Source organism: Saimiri boliviensis, chromosome 1 (genome assembly GCF_048565385.1).
Source record: "Saimiri boliviensis isolate mSaiBol1 chromosome 1, mSaiBol1.pri, whole genome shotgun sequence".
NCBI classification, from domain to species: Eukaryota; Metazoa; Chordata; class Mammalia; order Primates; family Cebidae; genus Saimiri; species Saimiri boliviensis.
In genome coordinates, this window is record NC_133449.1 from 26,872,594 (window position 1) to 26,888,628 (window position 16,035).

The following is a 16,035-nucleotide window of genomic DNA, read 5'->3' on the forward strand; positions in this document are numbered from 1 at the left end:
GAGCCGGGGCCAGCCAGGAGCCTGAGGGACGGAAGCCCCCAGCACAAGATGCTGAGCTCCTTCCTGAGCCCCCAGAATGGCACCTGGGCAGACACCTTCTCTCTACTCTTGGCTCTTGCTGTTGCCCTCTACTTGGGCTACTATTGGGCATGTGTGCTCCAGGTGGGTGCGGGTCCAGCGCTCTGGCCGGCTGGTTTGGGTGTAGGCGGCAGCTTCCAGACCCGGGTTTGAGCCCTTGGTGGGAGCTGGAATGGTTGGGCTTCCCCACAGGTGAAATTTGCTACAACCGAATGGAGAGTCAGCTCTGCCTCCGTAGTGCCTCTGTTTCTCATGTGCTCCCCATGCCAGCTGGGCCTTTTGGGCACCAGAGGGTGCTGCTCCTTATGATGTGGACAACCATTTGGGGAAAGGTGGGGTGGAAAGCATCCTGAGGTGTCAGAGATGTGCACACTTTGCATTCCTTTCCTTTTTTTTTTTTTTTTTTTTTGAGACGGAGTTTCGCCCTTGTTACCCAGGCTGGAGTGCAATGGCGCGATCTCAGCTCACGGCAACCTCCGCCTCCTGGGGACAGGCAATTCTCCTGCCTCAGCCTCCTGAGTAGCTGGGATTACAGGCACGTGCCACCATGCCCAGCTAATTTTTTGCACTTTTAGTAGAGACGGGGTTTCACCATGTTGACCAGGATGGTCTCGATCTCTCGACCTCGTGATCCACCCACCTCGGCCTCCCAAAGTGCTGGGATTACAGGCTTGAGCCACCGCGCCCGGCGCATTCCTTTCCTTTTTTAGGTCGTTTAGCTGAGTCTTTCAGCTGCACTGAAGGAAGGAACCAGAGGTCTGTGGGGTCATGTCTAACTCCCAACACTGCCCCCTCCATCACCCAATAGCTTAGTAGGACCTCCCTTCCCTTAAGGGCTGGCCGAGGTTCCTGCCTAGCTCAGGGAGCTGAGGCAAATGGATCACTTGACGTGAGGAGTTCAAGATCTGCCTGGCCAACATGGTGAAACCACCATCTCTACTGAAAACACAAAAATTAGTCAGGCTTGGTGGCACAGGCCTATAGTCCCAGCTACTCGGAAGGCTGAAGCAAGAGAATTGCTTGAACCGGGAGGCTGTGGTGAGCCGAGATGGCACCACTGCACTCCAGCCTGGGTGTCAGAGCAAAACTCCATCTCAAAAAAAAGACAGCAACTCAAAATCTTGGCAATTAGGAGGCAATACACAGCAGTGACTAGACAGCGCAGGCTCTAGGGTCAGATGGACCTGGGTTTGAATCTCCTGCTCTGCCACTCACTAGCTCTGGCAAGCTTCTGACCCTTGACAAGTTATTCAGCATTCAAATCCATTCACACAGGGGGATCACAGATCTTATGTCATGGAACTGTTGTGAAAATCAAAAGATAAAATTTTTGTAAAGTGCTTAGCACAATGCCTGGAGCTTCATGAGCACTCAACACATTTTACCTACAAGTACTGGTGGTAATGTCATAATTTTTTTTTTTTTTTTTTTTTTTTTTTGAGACGCAGTTTCGCTCTCGTTACCCAGGCTGGAGTGCAATGGCGCGATCTCGGCTCACCGCAACCTCCGCCTCCTGGGTTCAGGCAATTCTCCTGCCTCAGCCTCCTAAGTAGCTGGGATTACAGGCACGCGCCACCACGCCCAGCTAGTTTTTTGTATTTTTAGTAGAGACGGGGTTTCACTATGTTGACCAAGATGGTCTCGATCTCTCGACCTCGTGATCCACCCGCCTCGGCCTCCCAAAGTGCTGGGATTACAGGCTTGAGCCACCGAGCCCAGCCGGTAATGTCATAATTGATCATTGTTTTGCCTCTTGCTTGCTGTGTAACTGGACATACCACTAACCTGTCAGTCATAACTTCTTCACTTATAAAATATCTCATAAGCGCCGGGCGCGGTGGCTCACGCCTATAATCCCAGCACTTTAGGAGGCCGAGGCAGGTGGATCACGAGGTCAAGAGATCAAGACCATCTTGGTCAGCAAGGTGAAACCCCGTCTCTACTAAAAATACAAAAATTAGCCAGGCATGGTGGTGCACGCCTGTAGTCCCAGCTACTCAGGAGGCTGAGGCAGGAGAATTGCTTGAACCCAGGAGGCGGAGGTTGCGGTGAGCCGAGATTGTGCCATTGCACTCCAGCCTGGGTAACAACAGGGAAACTCTGTCTTAAAAAAAAAAAAAAAAAAAAAAAAAATCTCGTAAACTTGGGTTTAGCCCAGTACCTGCATGCAAATGACAGCTGTCATAATTCCAGGGCTTAAGGACTAGGGTCCAAAGTCACACCTCCCAACAGTTGCACCATCAACTTGGCCTCTCTACCATTTGTTTCTGTTGACATAGGCACTGTACTGTAGATAGAAACCTGGTCTTCATGTTCCGTAGGGCCTGCTACAGAAATGCAGTTTCTATTACTGAACCTATGTGCATACTTCTCCTTCACACGCCTTCCACGTGGCTAGGACCTCTCATTCACTTGATGTCTGTCCAGAACAGAGCAGAGAAGCTCAAGGTCAGGGCTCAGTGCCCACTGACCTCATTTGTGCCTGTTATTTCATCCTTGTCACCTTCCCCCTGGCTGGCACGAAGGAAGAAAAGAATCCGTTCACATTAGGGCTGTTCTTCCTTTAGAGCACAATCTAACAGCAGGGGCTTCACAAGTAAGAGAAGATAAGCCCCTCAGCAGTGATCACGAACATCAGAGAACAGGAATATGCAGATGATGCTGTGCTAAAATCAGGAGCCAGAGTGGCCAGAGTCAGGCTTAGGAAGAAGGCAGTGTACCTATCATCTTCAACTGCAAAGTAATGGGTAAAGATTAAATGGTGCTGTATTTCTTCAGCGCCTGCCCAGAACCCCGACTTTTTCTCCAGGGGATCGGCTGGGCACTTATTGACAGGGTCTCACTTGTCACCCAGGCTATAGTATAGTGGTGCTGTCACAGCTCATGGCAGCCTCGAACTCCTGAGCTCAAGCGATCCTTCCACCTCAGCCTCCCAAGGGGCTGGGACCACAGACGCACACCACTGAGCCTGGCTGTTTACATTACCTGCTCTCTCCCAAATGGGTTTGAGGTATGGATAGGCTGAGCAGGAGAGTCAGCTCAGCACCTCCTAGTTCAGGGTCAATTCTGGGCAGTGATGCTGGGCTCAGTGGCTCACGCCTGTAATCCCAGCACTTTGGGAGGCTGAGGTGGGCGGATCACCTGAGCTCAGGAATTCAAGACCAGCCTGACCAATATGGTGAAACCTCATCTTAAAAAATAAAAAAATAAAAAAATAAATAAATAAATAAAAATTCTGGGCAATGTCACACCAGGACTGGGTCTTTTGGGGGCTCTAGCTGGAGTGTATTATCAGAGACTTGGCCATTCAAATGAGCTGTGCTGGGTATCTCACGTCCAGACAAGCAGGGTCCTTCAGGCTGGCCTCTGGAGAGGGGCCCACTCATCCTCTGGTGTTGGGTGCCTTACTAGTTTGGTGCAAGTCAGGTAAGTGAGGCAGACTGTTGTGTGACTACAGAGGCCTCGGCTGGTGGCTGGGCTGCAGTTTCTGGCCTTCCTGGAGCGACACCGTTCCATCACCACAGAGACTTTCTACCCAATGCTGCGGTGTTTTGAGGGGCGACTACAAAGCATCTTCCAAGTCTTCCTGCAGTCTCGGCCCCTAGTCCTTTACCAGAGGTAAGAAGGGACAGTACAGGGTGAACATGAAACCCCAGGTATCTAGGGAAAATCTGTCTACCTCTTTAAAAATGTAGGTAATCTGCCGGGCGCGGTGGCTCAAGCCTGTAAGCCCAGCACTTTGGGAGGCCGAGGCGGGTGGATCAAGAGGTCGAGAGTTCAAGACCATCCTGGTCGACATGGTGAAACCCCGTCTCCACTAAAAATACAAAAAATCAGCTGGGCATGGTGGCGTGTGCCTGTAATCCCAGCTACTCAGGAAGCTGAGGCAGGAGAATTGCCTGAACCCAGGAGGCGGAGGTTGCAGTGAGCCGAGATCGCGCCATTGCACTCCAGCCTGGGTAACAAGAGCAAAACTCCGTCTCAAAAAAAAAAAAAAAAAAAAAGTAGGTAGGCCGGGCGCGGTGGCTCAAGCCTGTAATCCCAGCACTTTGGGAGGCCGAGGCGGGTGGATCACGAGGTCGAAAGATCAAGACCGTCCTGGTCAACATAGTGAAACCCCGTCTCTACTAAAAATACTAAAAAAAAACTAGCTGGGCATGGTGGCGCGTGCCTGTAATCCCACCCACTCAGGAGGCTGAGGCAGGAGAATTGCCTGAACCCAGGAGGCGGAGGTTGCGGTGAGCCAAGATCGCGCCATTGCACTCCAGCCTGGGTAACAAGAGGGAAACTCTGTCTCAAAAAAAAAAAAAAAAAAAAAAAAAGTAGGTAATCTTTGCCCCACCTACCTCCATGTGTCGAAAGAGTACAATGAGAGAGGATATTATATGGAAGGCTATGTAATTGCATGGCCACCAGGTAATGATCCTTTATATCCCCCTTCCACCTTGTTAAGCCTTACCATCTCACATGAAGCACACCTTCAAATGATGCTAATTCAAAGTTATGAGACTTGTTTGTGGGTGGGGCAGGGGACAAAGCTTTTAAAGTATATTAAGTTCCTAATAGTGGCCGGGTGGGGTGGCTCACATCCGTTAATCCCAGCACTTTGGGAGGCCAAGGCAGGTGGATCACCTAAGGTCAGGAGTTTGAGACCAGCCTGACCAACACAGAGAAACCCTGTCTCTATAAATTTAAAAAAATAATAAAATTTAAAAAAAGGTCCTAATAGTATCTTTGTGTCCCTTTTCCTCCAAAACCACAGTGATGTCCTCCAAACACCAGATGGAGGCCAGCTCCTGCTAGACTGGGCCAAGCAGCCTGAAAGCAGCCAAGACCCTGATCACACTACCCAGCCCATTGTGTTGCTGCTTCCTGGCATCACCGGCAGTAGCCAGGAGACATATGTGTTGCATCTAGTTAACCAAGCTCTGAGGGATGGCTACCAGTAAGGATGGGTGGAGCCCAGGAGTGGGGTGGCATCTGAGAACGTGTCATAGAAGTCAATCCAGACACCAATATGAAGAATGCTACACGAAGGGAGGCTCTGGACAGGGGTCTTTCTGAACACTACAGAAAAGGGGAGAGGGGCTGTTAAGGAGGGTCTGGCTAACAGGTACCTGTGTGTGTCACAGGGCTGTTGTGTTTAACAACCGGGGCTGCCGTGGGGAGGCACTGCAGGCAAGTTGCCTGCCTTCCTCATAGCAGCCCTTCACCCACTCCCTTTAGAGATCCTTGGCCCTGGGGCTCTACCTCCTACCTATCCTTCCTCGATTTCCCTGCCACCTCCTGAGCCCTTCTGTTGTTCTACCTTCTGGCCATGGTTTCTCTCCCTACCCAATGATCTGGTTTGCCCTCAGACCCACAGGGCTTTTTGTGCCAGTAATACTGAAGATCTACAGACAGTCATGAACCACATAAAGCATCGCTTTCCCCGAGCTCCACGGCTGGCCGTGGGCACCTCTTTTGGAGGGTAAATGTTGCCTGGCTTAACCCAGAGGCCCAGTCCTCCTTTCTTTTCTCCTTCACATCCCTGCCCTCTATCCCAACTCACATTAATGCAAACCCTTCTTTCATGGTGCATTGTCCAATCCTACAGGATACGGGTGCTGAATTATCTGGCACAGGCCGGGCAGGCTGCAGGGATGGTGGCAGCACTGACTGTCTGCATGCTGGGATTCCTTTGAGACCACCCATTCCCTGGAATCCCCACTCAACCTGCTGCTCTTCAATCAGCCCCTCACTGCTGGGCTCTGCCGACTTGTGCAGCGGCAGGGTCTTGGCAAGTGGGAGGTGGCAGTAGACAGAGTAAGATGGCAGACATTCCAGACTCTCCTAGAGCTTGGTCAGTTCTCTCTGGGCTTCCTCACATGAGATAATCAGACAGGGGCTGGGGGTTGCAGGTCAGGTCCAGGTGTCAAGCCAAACTCTTATGTATTCTTGCAGAAACAGAAAGGTGATTGAAAAGGTGGTGGACATAGACTTTGTGCTACAGGTATAATCTTCAGCCATGCCTCTTGTCCCCCCAAATGAGTCTTCCACTATCTTCCTGTTCTTTATCATCATAGCCTATCCTACATCCACCACCTGCAGGCCCGCACAATCCACGAGTTTGATGAGCGCTACACATCTGTGGCCTTTGGATATCAAGACTGTGTTACTGGCCGGGCGCGGTGGCTCAAGCCTGTAATCCCAGCACTTTGGGAGGCCGAGGCGGGTGGATCACAAGGTCGAGAGATCGAGACCATCCTGGTCAACATGGTGAAACCCCGTCTCTACTAAAAGTGCAAAAAATTAGCTGGACATGGTGGCACGTGCCTGTAATCCCAGCTACTCAGGAGGCTGAGGCAGAATTGCCTGAGCCCAGGAGGCGGAGGTTGCGGTGAGCCGAGATCGCGCCATTGCACTCCAGCCTGGGTAACAAGGGCGAAACTCCGTCTCAAAAAAAAAAAAAAAAAAAAGACTGTGTTACCTACTACAAAGCAGCGAGCCCAAGAACCAAGGTAGATGCCATCCAGCTCCCTGTGCTCTGTCTCAATGCAGCCGATGACCCCTTCTCCCCGGTCCATGGTAAGTACTCTGAATCAGGACGCTTTGGTCTCAAGGAAAATGGGCCATGAGGGACACGTACAGAGAGCCTGGGCTCCCAGTGAAAGCCAACCTGCTTGTCCTCCTGACCCCCTCCTAGCCCTTCCCATACAGGATGCCCAACACTCCCCCTACATTGCGCTGCTCATCACAGCCCGTGGTGGCCACACTGGCTTCTTGGAAGGGCTGCTCCCCTGGCAGCACTGCTATATGAGCCGCCTCTTGCATGAATACACCAGAGCCATCTTCCAGCACCCAGAGGGGCTGCCTGACCTCAGGACTCTCTCACCTTCTGAGAACAGAAACAGCTGACAAGAGGACCATTTGGGGTCTCAGTTCAGTCTTTCCTTGTTTATTAAATACCAACTTTTCCTGCCTAATGGGCTAAAGTTCATTTTTGGTAGACTAGGAACTTTTGGCATCTTTAGGCCACTGGCTTGGCGCTACCCATCTGAACCCCTAGATTACTACCCGAGTCTTCCTTTTGCCCCTTTCTGCCCTAACAGCAAGTACCAGGCCAGTCCCTTCCCCAGCAAATGCCAGGGACTTCATGTGAAGAGCAACTGGCCACAAGGCTGTGAGGGAAGGAGGAGAAACTGTTTCTGCAGAAAGGACAACAGTGCCTCCAGGCTCTTGGACATCTTCACATGCTTTTAGAGAAATGGACAAGCTCAACTCTGGAGCCTCTGGTAGGCAGAAGGAAGGAGGCAGGGAGTGTGGCTTGGGCTTCAGACACCACTGTTCTGGGTGGATCCACAGATGATGAAGGCAGGGTTCCTGGGACCCAGAGTCTCACAGGGCCATAACCAAGCCTTTGGTGCTCATCCATGGTATCAGAGGCAACCTCAGCTGTGGACCCAGACAGAGTGAGCAAAGGGAGTCCAGGCCTCCACTCTGCTCTAGAGATGGCAGTGTCCAGGCTCCTGATTCCCAGGAAGCAGGGAGGCTAAAGGAAACCTGGAAAGGCACTCTGGAGCAGCAGAATGGTCACAACAATAAGCCCGACACACACCAGGAGCAGGAGCCACACAGGAACACTCCCTGCAGGAGGGTAAGAGAAGAGGTCAGCAGGCAGAGGAGCATCACAGCCTGAAAACCAGAACCCTTCAAAGGGGGAGTGGACAGCTACAAACAAGAGCCCAGCCTCCAGGGGGCCACACTTCTGCTCCAGTTAAAGGTGGGGTGGTACCTGCCCACCCTGCCCCAATGACTCACGCCGTGAGGGCAAGAGATGCAGCTGGCAACGACTGTCCACAGCCACAGAGAACAGGGCAGTTTCATGGGACCCAAGGAGCTCTGGACCACGACCCTTCTCAGGTAGAAAGGCCACATCCGTCACCACAATGCCATGGGACTCCCTCATGTAGTAGAGGCACTGGGGGAAGAAGGAAAACCAGTGATGAAAGCCTAGCTGGGAACTCTCTTTCTGGAAAGCATGCTCCCCACCCCCAGGTTTTCCCTCTATAAAACAGGCCAGATTCTTTCCTGCACACTCAGGGCTGTGCCAACCTCCACTCATTACCTGGAGAGAGAAAGCTATGTAGATGGCAACAGAGCCTGTGACCGTGCCCAGGCCTAGGAAGGTGCCGGACTCACTGTAACAAACAATAAAGTGCTCGTTGTCCTGGAGGCTTGTGCAGCAACCCTCTTACCCCAATACCGGTCCACAGGGACCCAGGCAGGACTCCTTTCCAAGCTCCCTCAGGGACCCCCTACCTAGCCAAGGCAGCAATGTCTCACACCTGACGTTGAGGCAGGAGATGACTTCATGGCCACAGGACTTGGTCCGAAGGGGCAAGAAGTTGGAGCCATCCCAGGCTGTGAGGTAGCAGGGAGGGGGCTGGCGCAGGCGCTTGTGGGGAATTTGCACTGTGAAAAGTCGCAGCCCAGCAGGCTGGTCTGGAACCTGCCCAAACCTGGGGGCCGGAAGAGGGGCTGTTCAGCTTCTGGGGCCTGCCCAACCCTCCTCAGAGGTTTGTGCACCACCTACACCATAGTCAGACCTGGGGTAACACTCAGCAAGGTCCTCCCCAGCTCCCCCATCCCCAGTCTTTTCCCTCTGCCCCACCACAGCTGGGCTCTGCCTCTTTCAGTCACCCACACAAGGTCTTCACACCTGCAGGCCTGGTAGCGATAAGGTGTGCTGGAAAAAGTGGGTCCGTTCTCTTGCCAGTGCAGCTGCGTCACCAGCTGATCCTTCTGCCACACAGAGGCCTTAAGGTCCCAGCCCACGGTTACCAACTAGTCAGGAATAAAGATTCCAAGGACGGACAGTTAGGGGATTCACTTACTGGGCAAGCAGCATAAGCACCTACTCTCTCCTTTCTCTACCCTCCTCCCACTCCAGCCCCTCACCTTGCCATCAGGCCCTAAAGCCAGGTCTTCAATCTCCCCTTCGTGGGCTTTGAACTCCAGAACCTTTTCCAGGCTGGGTACCTGTAGCCAAACCACCACTATGGTTAACCCAGGTCCCCAGCAAGTACACGGTGACTGATCCCCATCCCACCCCTTCTAATGGCCCCTCAATGCAAGCTTCATTCACAAGTTTCTGAGATGCCATGTTCAGTTTCTGACAATTTTGGTCTTGCTGCTACCGACATTCATCCTCCCTAACCCCGCAAACCCACACCTTCCAGACACGAACGTAGCCATCTGTCCCTCCAGTGGCAAGCAGGGTATTATCGTGGTTGAAGCACACAACTTTCTGCAGTGGATCAGGGCTGAAGTCTGTCTGCACCACCTGCAAATTCTCTACCCTGAGTTCTAGTCCCTCTTGCTGGGTTTCCACTCCACATTTCTTCTCTGCTGGGGCTGCTCCCTTCCTTTGTCGGGGCCCCTGCTCCTTGGAACCTGTAACACAAACACTTGGCCAGGTTCCAGGCTTCTATAGTAAGGAGTAATGGCCCCTCTCTCCATGGCAGGAGCCCATACAGCTTCTAGCCTGCCACCAAAACCCCACTTCCAGCCCCACTTCTTTAGAGACACCAAGATAAGAGAGATCTTACTCATTCAACCCTTTCCCCAAGGGGGATACAGAGGAAGCGTCTTACCTGTCTTACCTGCCTTCTCTGCCTTGTCGCCCTTCTGTTGATGGGCCTGGAAGTGCAGGAGCTGACAGTGGGCATCCTGCCCTGCAGCAAGGATGTCACCAGCCAATGCCAAGTTCATGGTGGCCCGTGTCTCTGTGTCATGGGAGTGCACCAAGGAGGCACTCAAGCGCCCATTAATCCGCTCTAACTGCAGAAAGTGCTGTGGGAGGGGAAACCCGAATGAGCAACTTCAGAGGTGCCCAGAGAGCACAGCGTCTAGGGAACATCCTATAGCCTGATGCCTTACCCCTCTGCTTTCTGCACGTTCTAGTTCACAAGGGTTTCTCGAGTCTTTTTTTCTCTCATTTGGGCGTTACAAATCTATACAGCGAGCAGGGCTGGGATTATTACCTCCATTTTACAGAACTGGGTGAAGCTCAGAAGAGGGAGGGAACTTAGCCTAAACCCAAATACATCACTCTCGCCGCTGCTAGAGGGCAGGTAAGACCTCCCGGAAAGGGCCAGGTAAGACCCCTGGAGCTGCTCCGACGTGGAGCGGCGTTCCTGCCGATTCTGCAGGTGTGTGCCGGTTTCACGTTACCTTAAAAGCCTCTCCTCCGCCCGCCGAGTTCTCGACTGAAATTCGCGCCAGGGCGTCAGGCAGGCGGGTCTCCCCAACATAAGTGGGCAGGGCCCGAAGCTGGAGTGTGGCCCGCCCCGCGACCCCCGGCCACCCTGGAATCGCCGCCAGCCCGCAGCGTGACGCAGCCCCAGTGGCCCAGCGCTCACCACGCCATTCTTTATGCCTGTCTTGGCTGCGCCTCCTCCGCCCGCAGCAATGAGCAGCCCCGCGCTGGGGTCGACCTGAAGCGCGTACAACGGGAACGGAGCCCGATACAGCTCTGGCGCCCGGCGCCGGCCCATCCCGCCCGGCGCGCGTTCACTGCCAGCACCGCGGCACCCAGGACATGCCGCACCCGGCCTTCGACTACGGCCCCGGCCGCTGGCGAATTCGGTCCCGTAGCCGCCGGGAAGACTCCCGACCTCTCTCACACCGAAGGGTTACCAAAACCCAAACCACCGGACGACAGCCGAGGATCCACTCGTGTCAGTCAAAGACCGTCTCGCAGGCGCGCACTGCGCACGCGCACCCCTCCGCGCAGGCGCACGAGCGCCGAAACGCGTCAGCACTAGCCGCTCGCGGGCTCGCGTTCCTCCGGGCGGGGATGGAGGCGCAGTCGCCCAGTATCGACTAAGCCGTCTTTGTGCGGAACGGAGGTGGAGGGGTTGGGAGAAGGAGGTGGAGCCAGTGGAGGTTGATGAAGGTCAGTAAACCTTTAATAAGGAAATCCGCCGGGCGCAGTGGCTCACGCCTGTAATCCCGCACTTTGGGAGGCCAAGGCGGACGGATCACTTGAGTTCAAGAGTTTGAGACCAGCCTGACCAACATGGAGAAACTCCGTCTCTACTAAAAATACAAAATTGGCTGGGCGTGGTGGCATGCTCCTGTAATCCCAGCTACTTGGGACTCCTAGGCAGGAGAATCACTTGAACCCCGGAGGCAGAGGTTGCAGTGAGCCAAGATTGCGCCACTGCACTCCAGCCTGGGCAACAAGAGTGAAACTCCCATCTCAAAAAAGAAAGAAAGAAAGAAATTCCTCTGCCAGGCGCAGTGGCTCACGCCTATAATCCCAACACATTTGGAACGTCCTAGAGAGGAGGATGGCTTGAGCTCAGGCCAACATGAGGAGACCTCGTCTCTACAAAATATTTAAAAATTAGCTGAGCATCGTGGCACCCATGGGCTCTGCTGCCCAGGAGGCTCAGGAGGGAGGATCAGTTGACACCAGGAAGTCGAGGCTGCAGTGAGCTATGATGTCACCTCTGCACTCCAGCCTAGGCAACAGAGCTAGACCCTGTCTCTCTCACACACACAAAAAAGAAATCCTCGAATTAGGACTGTACCCATTTGAGGATACGCCAACTCCTAGAAGCACAGCCCTTACATTTTACCCCAGAAAGGAAGTGATTTGCCCGAGGGCACACACCAGAAACCACCAGAGCGTCTTAACGGAGGCAGCATGAACTTAAAAATAAACCTGCCTGGCCGGGCGTGGTGGCTCATGCCTGTAATTCAAGCACTTTGGAAGCCAAGGCAGGCGGATCACCTGAGGTCAGGAGTTCAAGACCAGCCTGACCAACATGGTGAAACCCCGTCTTCATATAAAAAAATAAACCTGGCCGGGCGCGGTGGCTCAAGCCTGTAATCCCAGCACTTTGGGAGGCCGAGGCGGGTGGATCACGAGATCAAGAGATCGAGACCATCCTGGTCAACATGGTGAAACCCCGTCTCTACTAAAAATACAAAACATTAGGTGGGCATGGTGGCGCGTGCCTGTAATCCCAGCTACTCAGGAGGCTGAGGCAGAATTGCCTGAACCCAGGAGGCGGAGGTTGCGGTGAGCCGAGATCGCACCATTGCACTCCAGCCTGGGTAACAAGAGCGAAACTCCGTCTCAAAAAAATAAAAATAAAAAATAAAAAAATAAAAAAATAAACCTGACTTCAAATACTGAATACATCACTTCCTCGTATGGGGAAACTCTGTCATCCTTAACACCTACCTGCCCACAATAGGCAGGGGCAGTGTCTGCCATTCCCTTTCGCAGGGTTTCACGCTCTTGGCCTGGTTACTTGGTGGGTAGCTAGCTGCTTTGCTGGCCTCAAAGGGGGCATTTCAGCTCCTGGGCAGTTATCTTCTGCACCTAACACTCCATCCTCCTGAGGGCACCCTCGAGTTTCTGATGAGGACCTCTGTGCACTCCTGAGAGCGAGCTCCAGGGATGTCCTTCCCTGCAAGGAGACACCCCTCCTGCATCCTCATTAACGTAAGGTGCACCCAGAGGAATGGTACAGTGTCTGCATCTTTGGGGATACTAATATCTGCCCCCACAAGTTGATTTAGATGTGTGAAGGACCTGGCCCAGCCCTCTGCACGTCTTTTTTTTTTTTTTTTTTTTTTTTTTTTTTTTTTTTTTGGTTTGAGATGGAGTCTCGCTCTGTTGCCCAGGCTGTACTGCAGTGATGCAATCTTGGCTGACTGCAACCTCTGCTTCCTGGGTTCAAGTGATTTTCCTGCCTCAGCCTCCCAAGTGGCTGGGATTATACGTGCCTGCTACCATCCCTGGCTAATTTTTGTATTTTTTGTAGAGATGGGGTTTTGTCATATTGGCCAGGCTGGTCTCGAACTCCTGACCTTGTGATCTGCCTGCCTTGGCCTCCCAAAGTGCTGGAATTATAGGCATGAGCCACCGCACCCAGCCTTCCTCTGCACATCTCAAGTCCCCAGGCCTTGTGGGTCCCTTGTCCTCCTTGGATACATGGCACCTACTCTTCTGGCCTTTCTGTTTCCTTTGACACTATACTCCAGGGTCTTTTTTCTTTCTTTCTTCTTATTTATGTATTTATTTTAAGAGACAGACTCTCTGTCACCCAGGCTGAAGCGCAGTGGTGCCATCTTGGCTCACTCAACCTCCGCCTTCTGGGTTCAAGCGATTCTTCTGCCTCAGCCTCCTGAGTAACTGAGATTACAGGCACCTGCCTCTATATCTGGCTAATTTTTGTGTTTTTAGTAGAGACAGAGTTTCAACATGTCGTCCAAGCTGGTCTCGAACTCCTGATCTCGTGATCCACCCATCTTGGCCTCCCAAAGTGCTGGGATTACAGGCGTGAGCCACTGTGCCCAGCCTCTTTATTTTTTGAAACAGAGTCTTGCTCTGTCACCTAGGCTGGAGTGCTCTATCACCCAGGCTGGTGCTATGTCGGCTCACTGCAACCTCTGCCTCCTGGGTTCAAGCAATTCTCCTGCCTCAGCCTCCTGAGTAGCTGGAACTACAGGCACCTGCCACTATACCTGGCTAATTTTTGTGTTTTTAGTAGAGATGGAGTTTCACCATGTTGGTCAGGCTGGTCTCGAACTCCTGACCTCAAGTGATAACGTCCACCTCAGCCTCCCAAAGTGCTGGGATTACAGTTGTGTGCCACCACACCCTGCCTCTGTTTTTTTTTTGAGACAGGGTCTTGCTGTTACCCAGGCTGGAGTGCAGTGGCATGATATAGGTCATTACAACCTTGAACTCCTGGACTTAAGTGATCTTCCCATTTCAGCCTCTTGAGTAGCTGGTAGTACAGGCATACCTCACCACACTCAGCTGATTTATATATATATATATATATATATATATTTTTTTTTTTTTTTTTTTTTTTTTTTTTTTTGAGAGACCGGGTCTTCCTATGTTGCCCAGGCTGGTCTGAAACTCCTGGTCTCAAGTGATCCTACTTCAGCTTCCCAATGTGTTGGGATTTTAGGCATGAACCAACTCCCCGCCAACCAAGGGTCTTGTTGGGGACTGGCACCCCTGTAGTTATAGCCACCCATTCTGTGGACTCAGCAGGACACAAACACAAGTTTCACAGCGCCAAACTTTATTAGATACACAGAAGGCTGAATGGGGCCTTGGTGCCCTTGGTCCTCTTCAGCCAGGAGAGAGGAGACTCCACAAGGGGCTCCCAGGGTTCAGGGCAGGAGAACACACCTGACCTCCAGCCAGCCAGCCCTTCAGGGTATCTCGGGGACTCCCTGAGATCTGGGGCCTGGTTGGGAGAGTAGCGTTTGGAGGGGGTGCTCCGGGGAGCCTCCGTGGCTCTGGAACTAGACTCGTGACTTTTGGAGAATGAGCTCCAGAGAAACTGGCCTCTTTGGGGCAGGGCCAGGCCTGGGCTTCGGGGAGGTAGTGGCCTGTTTTGGTGCCCGAGGTAGAGGCCCGGAGAAACATGGTGGGGAGTTCGGTGGTTGAGGGCCTGCAGACTTGAAGCTCCTGGTCTGGGTGGATGTGCCTGGGGCTGGGTCTGCCCAGGCCTGAGCTGCTGGAGGCCGAGATGTTCGTGATGGATGCCCACAGGCCTGAGTAGCCTCGCCCTGAGGCCCTACTTCCTTCAGCCTTTCTTCTGGCAGCAGATGCAAGGCCCTGGCCTGGCCTCGAGGTAGGCGGAGGCCGAAGCCGATGCCTATTTGGAGTGACCCAGATTCCTGGCCCTGCACACAGGGCTGTAGTTGGGGAAAGGCAAGCAGCCGGGGTCCAGTCTTGTACTTGGGCATGGGGCAGGACGGGGTGCGGGGCCGGAGGCACACCAGGCATACAGGATACTCCACGACTGGGGCCTGGCCAGCTCTGCCTAGCCACAGGCGCTGCAAAAGCAGTAGCCGCAGGTCGTGTGCGATGCGGCGGTGCCCCAGATGGACCACCAGGGCCTGGGCCAGGGCCCCTGGGTCTCTGAACTGTGCAGGATCCTTCTCGCTTGGCACGCATCTCTCTACCACCCCAGGGGACCCGGACCCGTTGTCCCTGGACTGACGCCAGTGCCATGTCTGCCCGTTAGAGTGGAGCCTATGAGAAGGTAGGCTGGGGCTTGGGGAAGCGAGTGTGGAGTTAGGCAGGTCTTCGGGGTGGGAAGGAGACTGGCACCGTGAGTGGGGAAGGGAGGGGTTCTGGGGCTGGGAGGGAGAGAAGGAGGGGCTCTGAGGAGGAGAGGGGTACAGCCAGTGGTTCAAGGGAGAGGATGAACGTGGACAGGAGAGAGAGAGGTGATTCTGGTGAAAGAGAGTGGGGGAACTTGGGAGAAAGAGAGAGTAGGAATGTGGAGCTAAGTCAGAGTTTGAGGCAGAAGAGCCGAATTGGAAGCCAGGAGAGGGGGATGCTGGTGGAGGTGAGGACGGGGGATGGAACTGAGTGGAACAGAACGGTGAGTGAGAGGGAGGGAGGGACTGATGGGGAGAGAGAGGCTGTAGGTTGTGAGGAGAGGAGTCCACAAGTTGTGAGAGGTCCTGAGGGGAGCACCTAGGGAGCACTGAGTTCTGTGGCAGCACCTGGTCCTTGTTTCCAGGCAACATCGCCTTGAATCCAGAAGGGACTGGGCAACAAGACCAGGGATGAGAAACCCGGCAGAGTCAGGACCAGTATCTCTGAGGTCAGCTGTGCCTCAGAAATTAAGGCCACCTTCTGTGTGCAGAGCGTGGCTCCAGCCTGGTGTGGGTACAGGTGCTGGTGGCAGGCCAGCCCTCCAGCGCCAGGCTCTCTGGGTGTTCAGGCAGGAGCATGGGACTCAGCTTGACTTCTCAAGTCTTTGCAGTCGGCCGTTGATGAGGGATGTGCGGGGATGGAGAATCACAGCTGCCTCTTGGGAGCTGAGGGACAGCAGCAATTATCTGGTGGGGCAAAGAGGAAGACAAAGCCCATAGGACCTGGAGAGAAAAGAGAGAGCCCAAGACATTGGGAGAATTGGT

The 16,035-nt window shown here is 53.5% G+C and overlaps 3 protein-coding genes across 5 annotated transcripts; 1 reads left to right on the top strand and 2 right to left on the bottom strand.

The window, feature by feature from the left end:
* Nucleotides 1-48: 48 nt before the first annotated feature.
* Nucleotides 49-6,975, top strand: ABHD1 (abhydrolase domain containing 1). The gene is given in 11 exon segments (XM_003941568.3): nt 49-162; nt 3,536-3,696; nt 4,841-5,023; nt 5,211-5,256; nt 5,436-5,548; nt 5,675-5,737; nt 5,739-5,846; nt 6,022-6,070; nt 6,169-6,229; nt 6,538-6,645; nt 6,764-6,975. Coding segments are annotated over 11 exon segments (1,218 nt in total).
* An 11-nt stretch (nt 6,976-6,986) lies between these two features.
* Nucleotides 6,987-10,867, bottom strand: PREB (prolactin regulatory element binding). Of its 3 annotated transcripts, none has more exons than XM_003941566.4 (9): nt 10,482-10,865; nt 9,723-9,912; nt 9,293-9,513; nt 9,019-9,099; nt 8,780-8,904; nt 8,406-8,579; nt 8,186-8,258; nt 7,879-8,038; nt 6,987-7,704 (listed from the first exon to the last, which is right to left on the bottom strand). In XM_003941566.4, the coding sequence occupies exons 1-9, from the start codon at nt 10,614-10,616 to the stop codon at nt 7,610-7,612; spliced, it is 1,254 nt and encodes a 417-aa protein (XP_003941615.1). In that variant the 5' UTR covers nt 10,617-10,865; the 3' UTR covers nt 6,987-7,609. The 3 variants fall into 3 exon arrangements, with proteins under 3 accessions (XP_003941615.1, XP_010350636.1, XP_039332764.1); XM_010352334.3 differs by having other exon boundaries at nt 9,714-9,912; nt 10,482-10,864; XM_039476830.2 differs by lacking the exon at nt 7,879-8,038 and having other exon boundaries at nt 10,482-10,867.
* A 3,536-nt stretch (nt 10,868-14,403) lies between these two features.
* Nucleotides 14,404-15,642, bottom strand: PRR30 (proline rich 30). The gene has a single exon (XM_003941569.4). It carries the CDS (start codon nt 15,640-15,642, stop codon nt 14,404-14,406), a length of 1,239 nt encoding a protein of 412 aa, XP_003941618.3.
* Nucleotides 15,643-16,035: the final 393 nt, after the last annotated feature.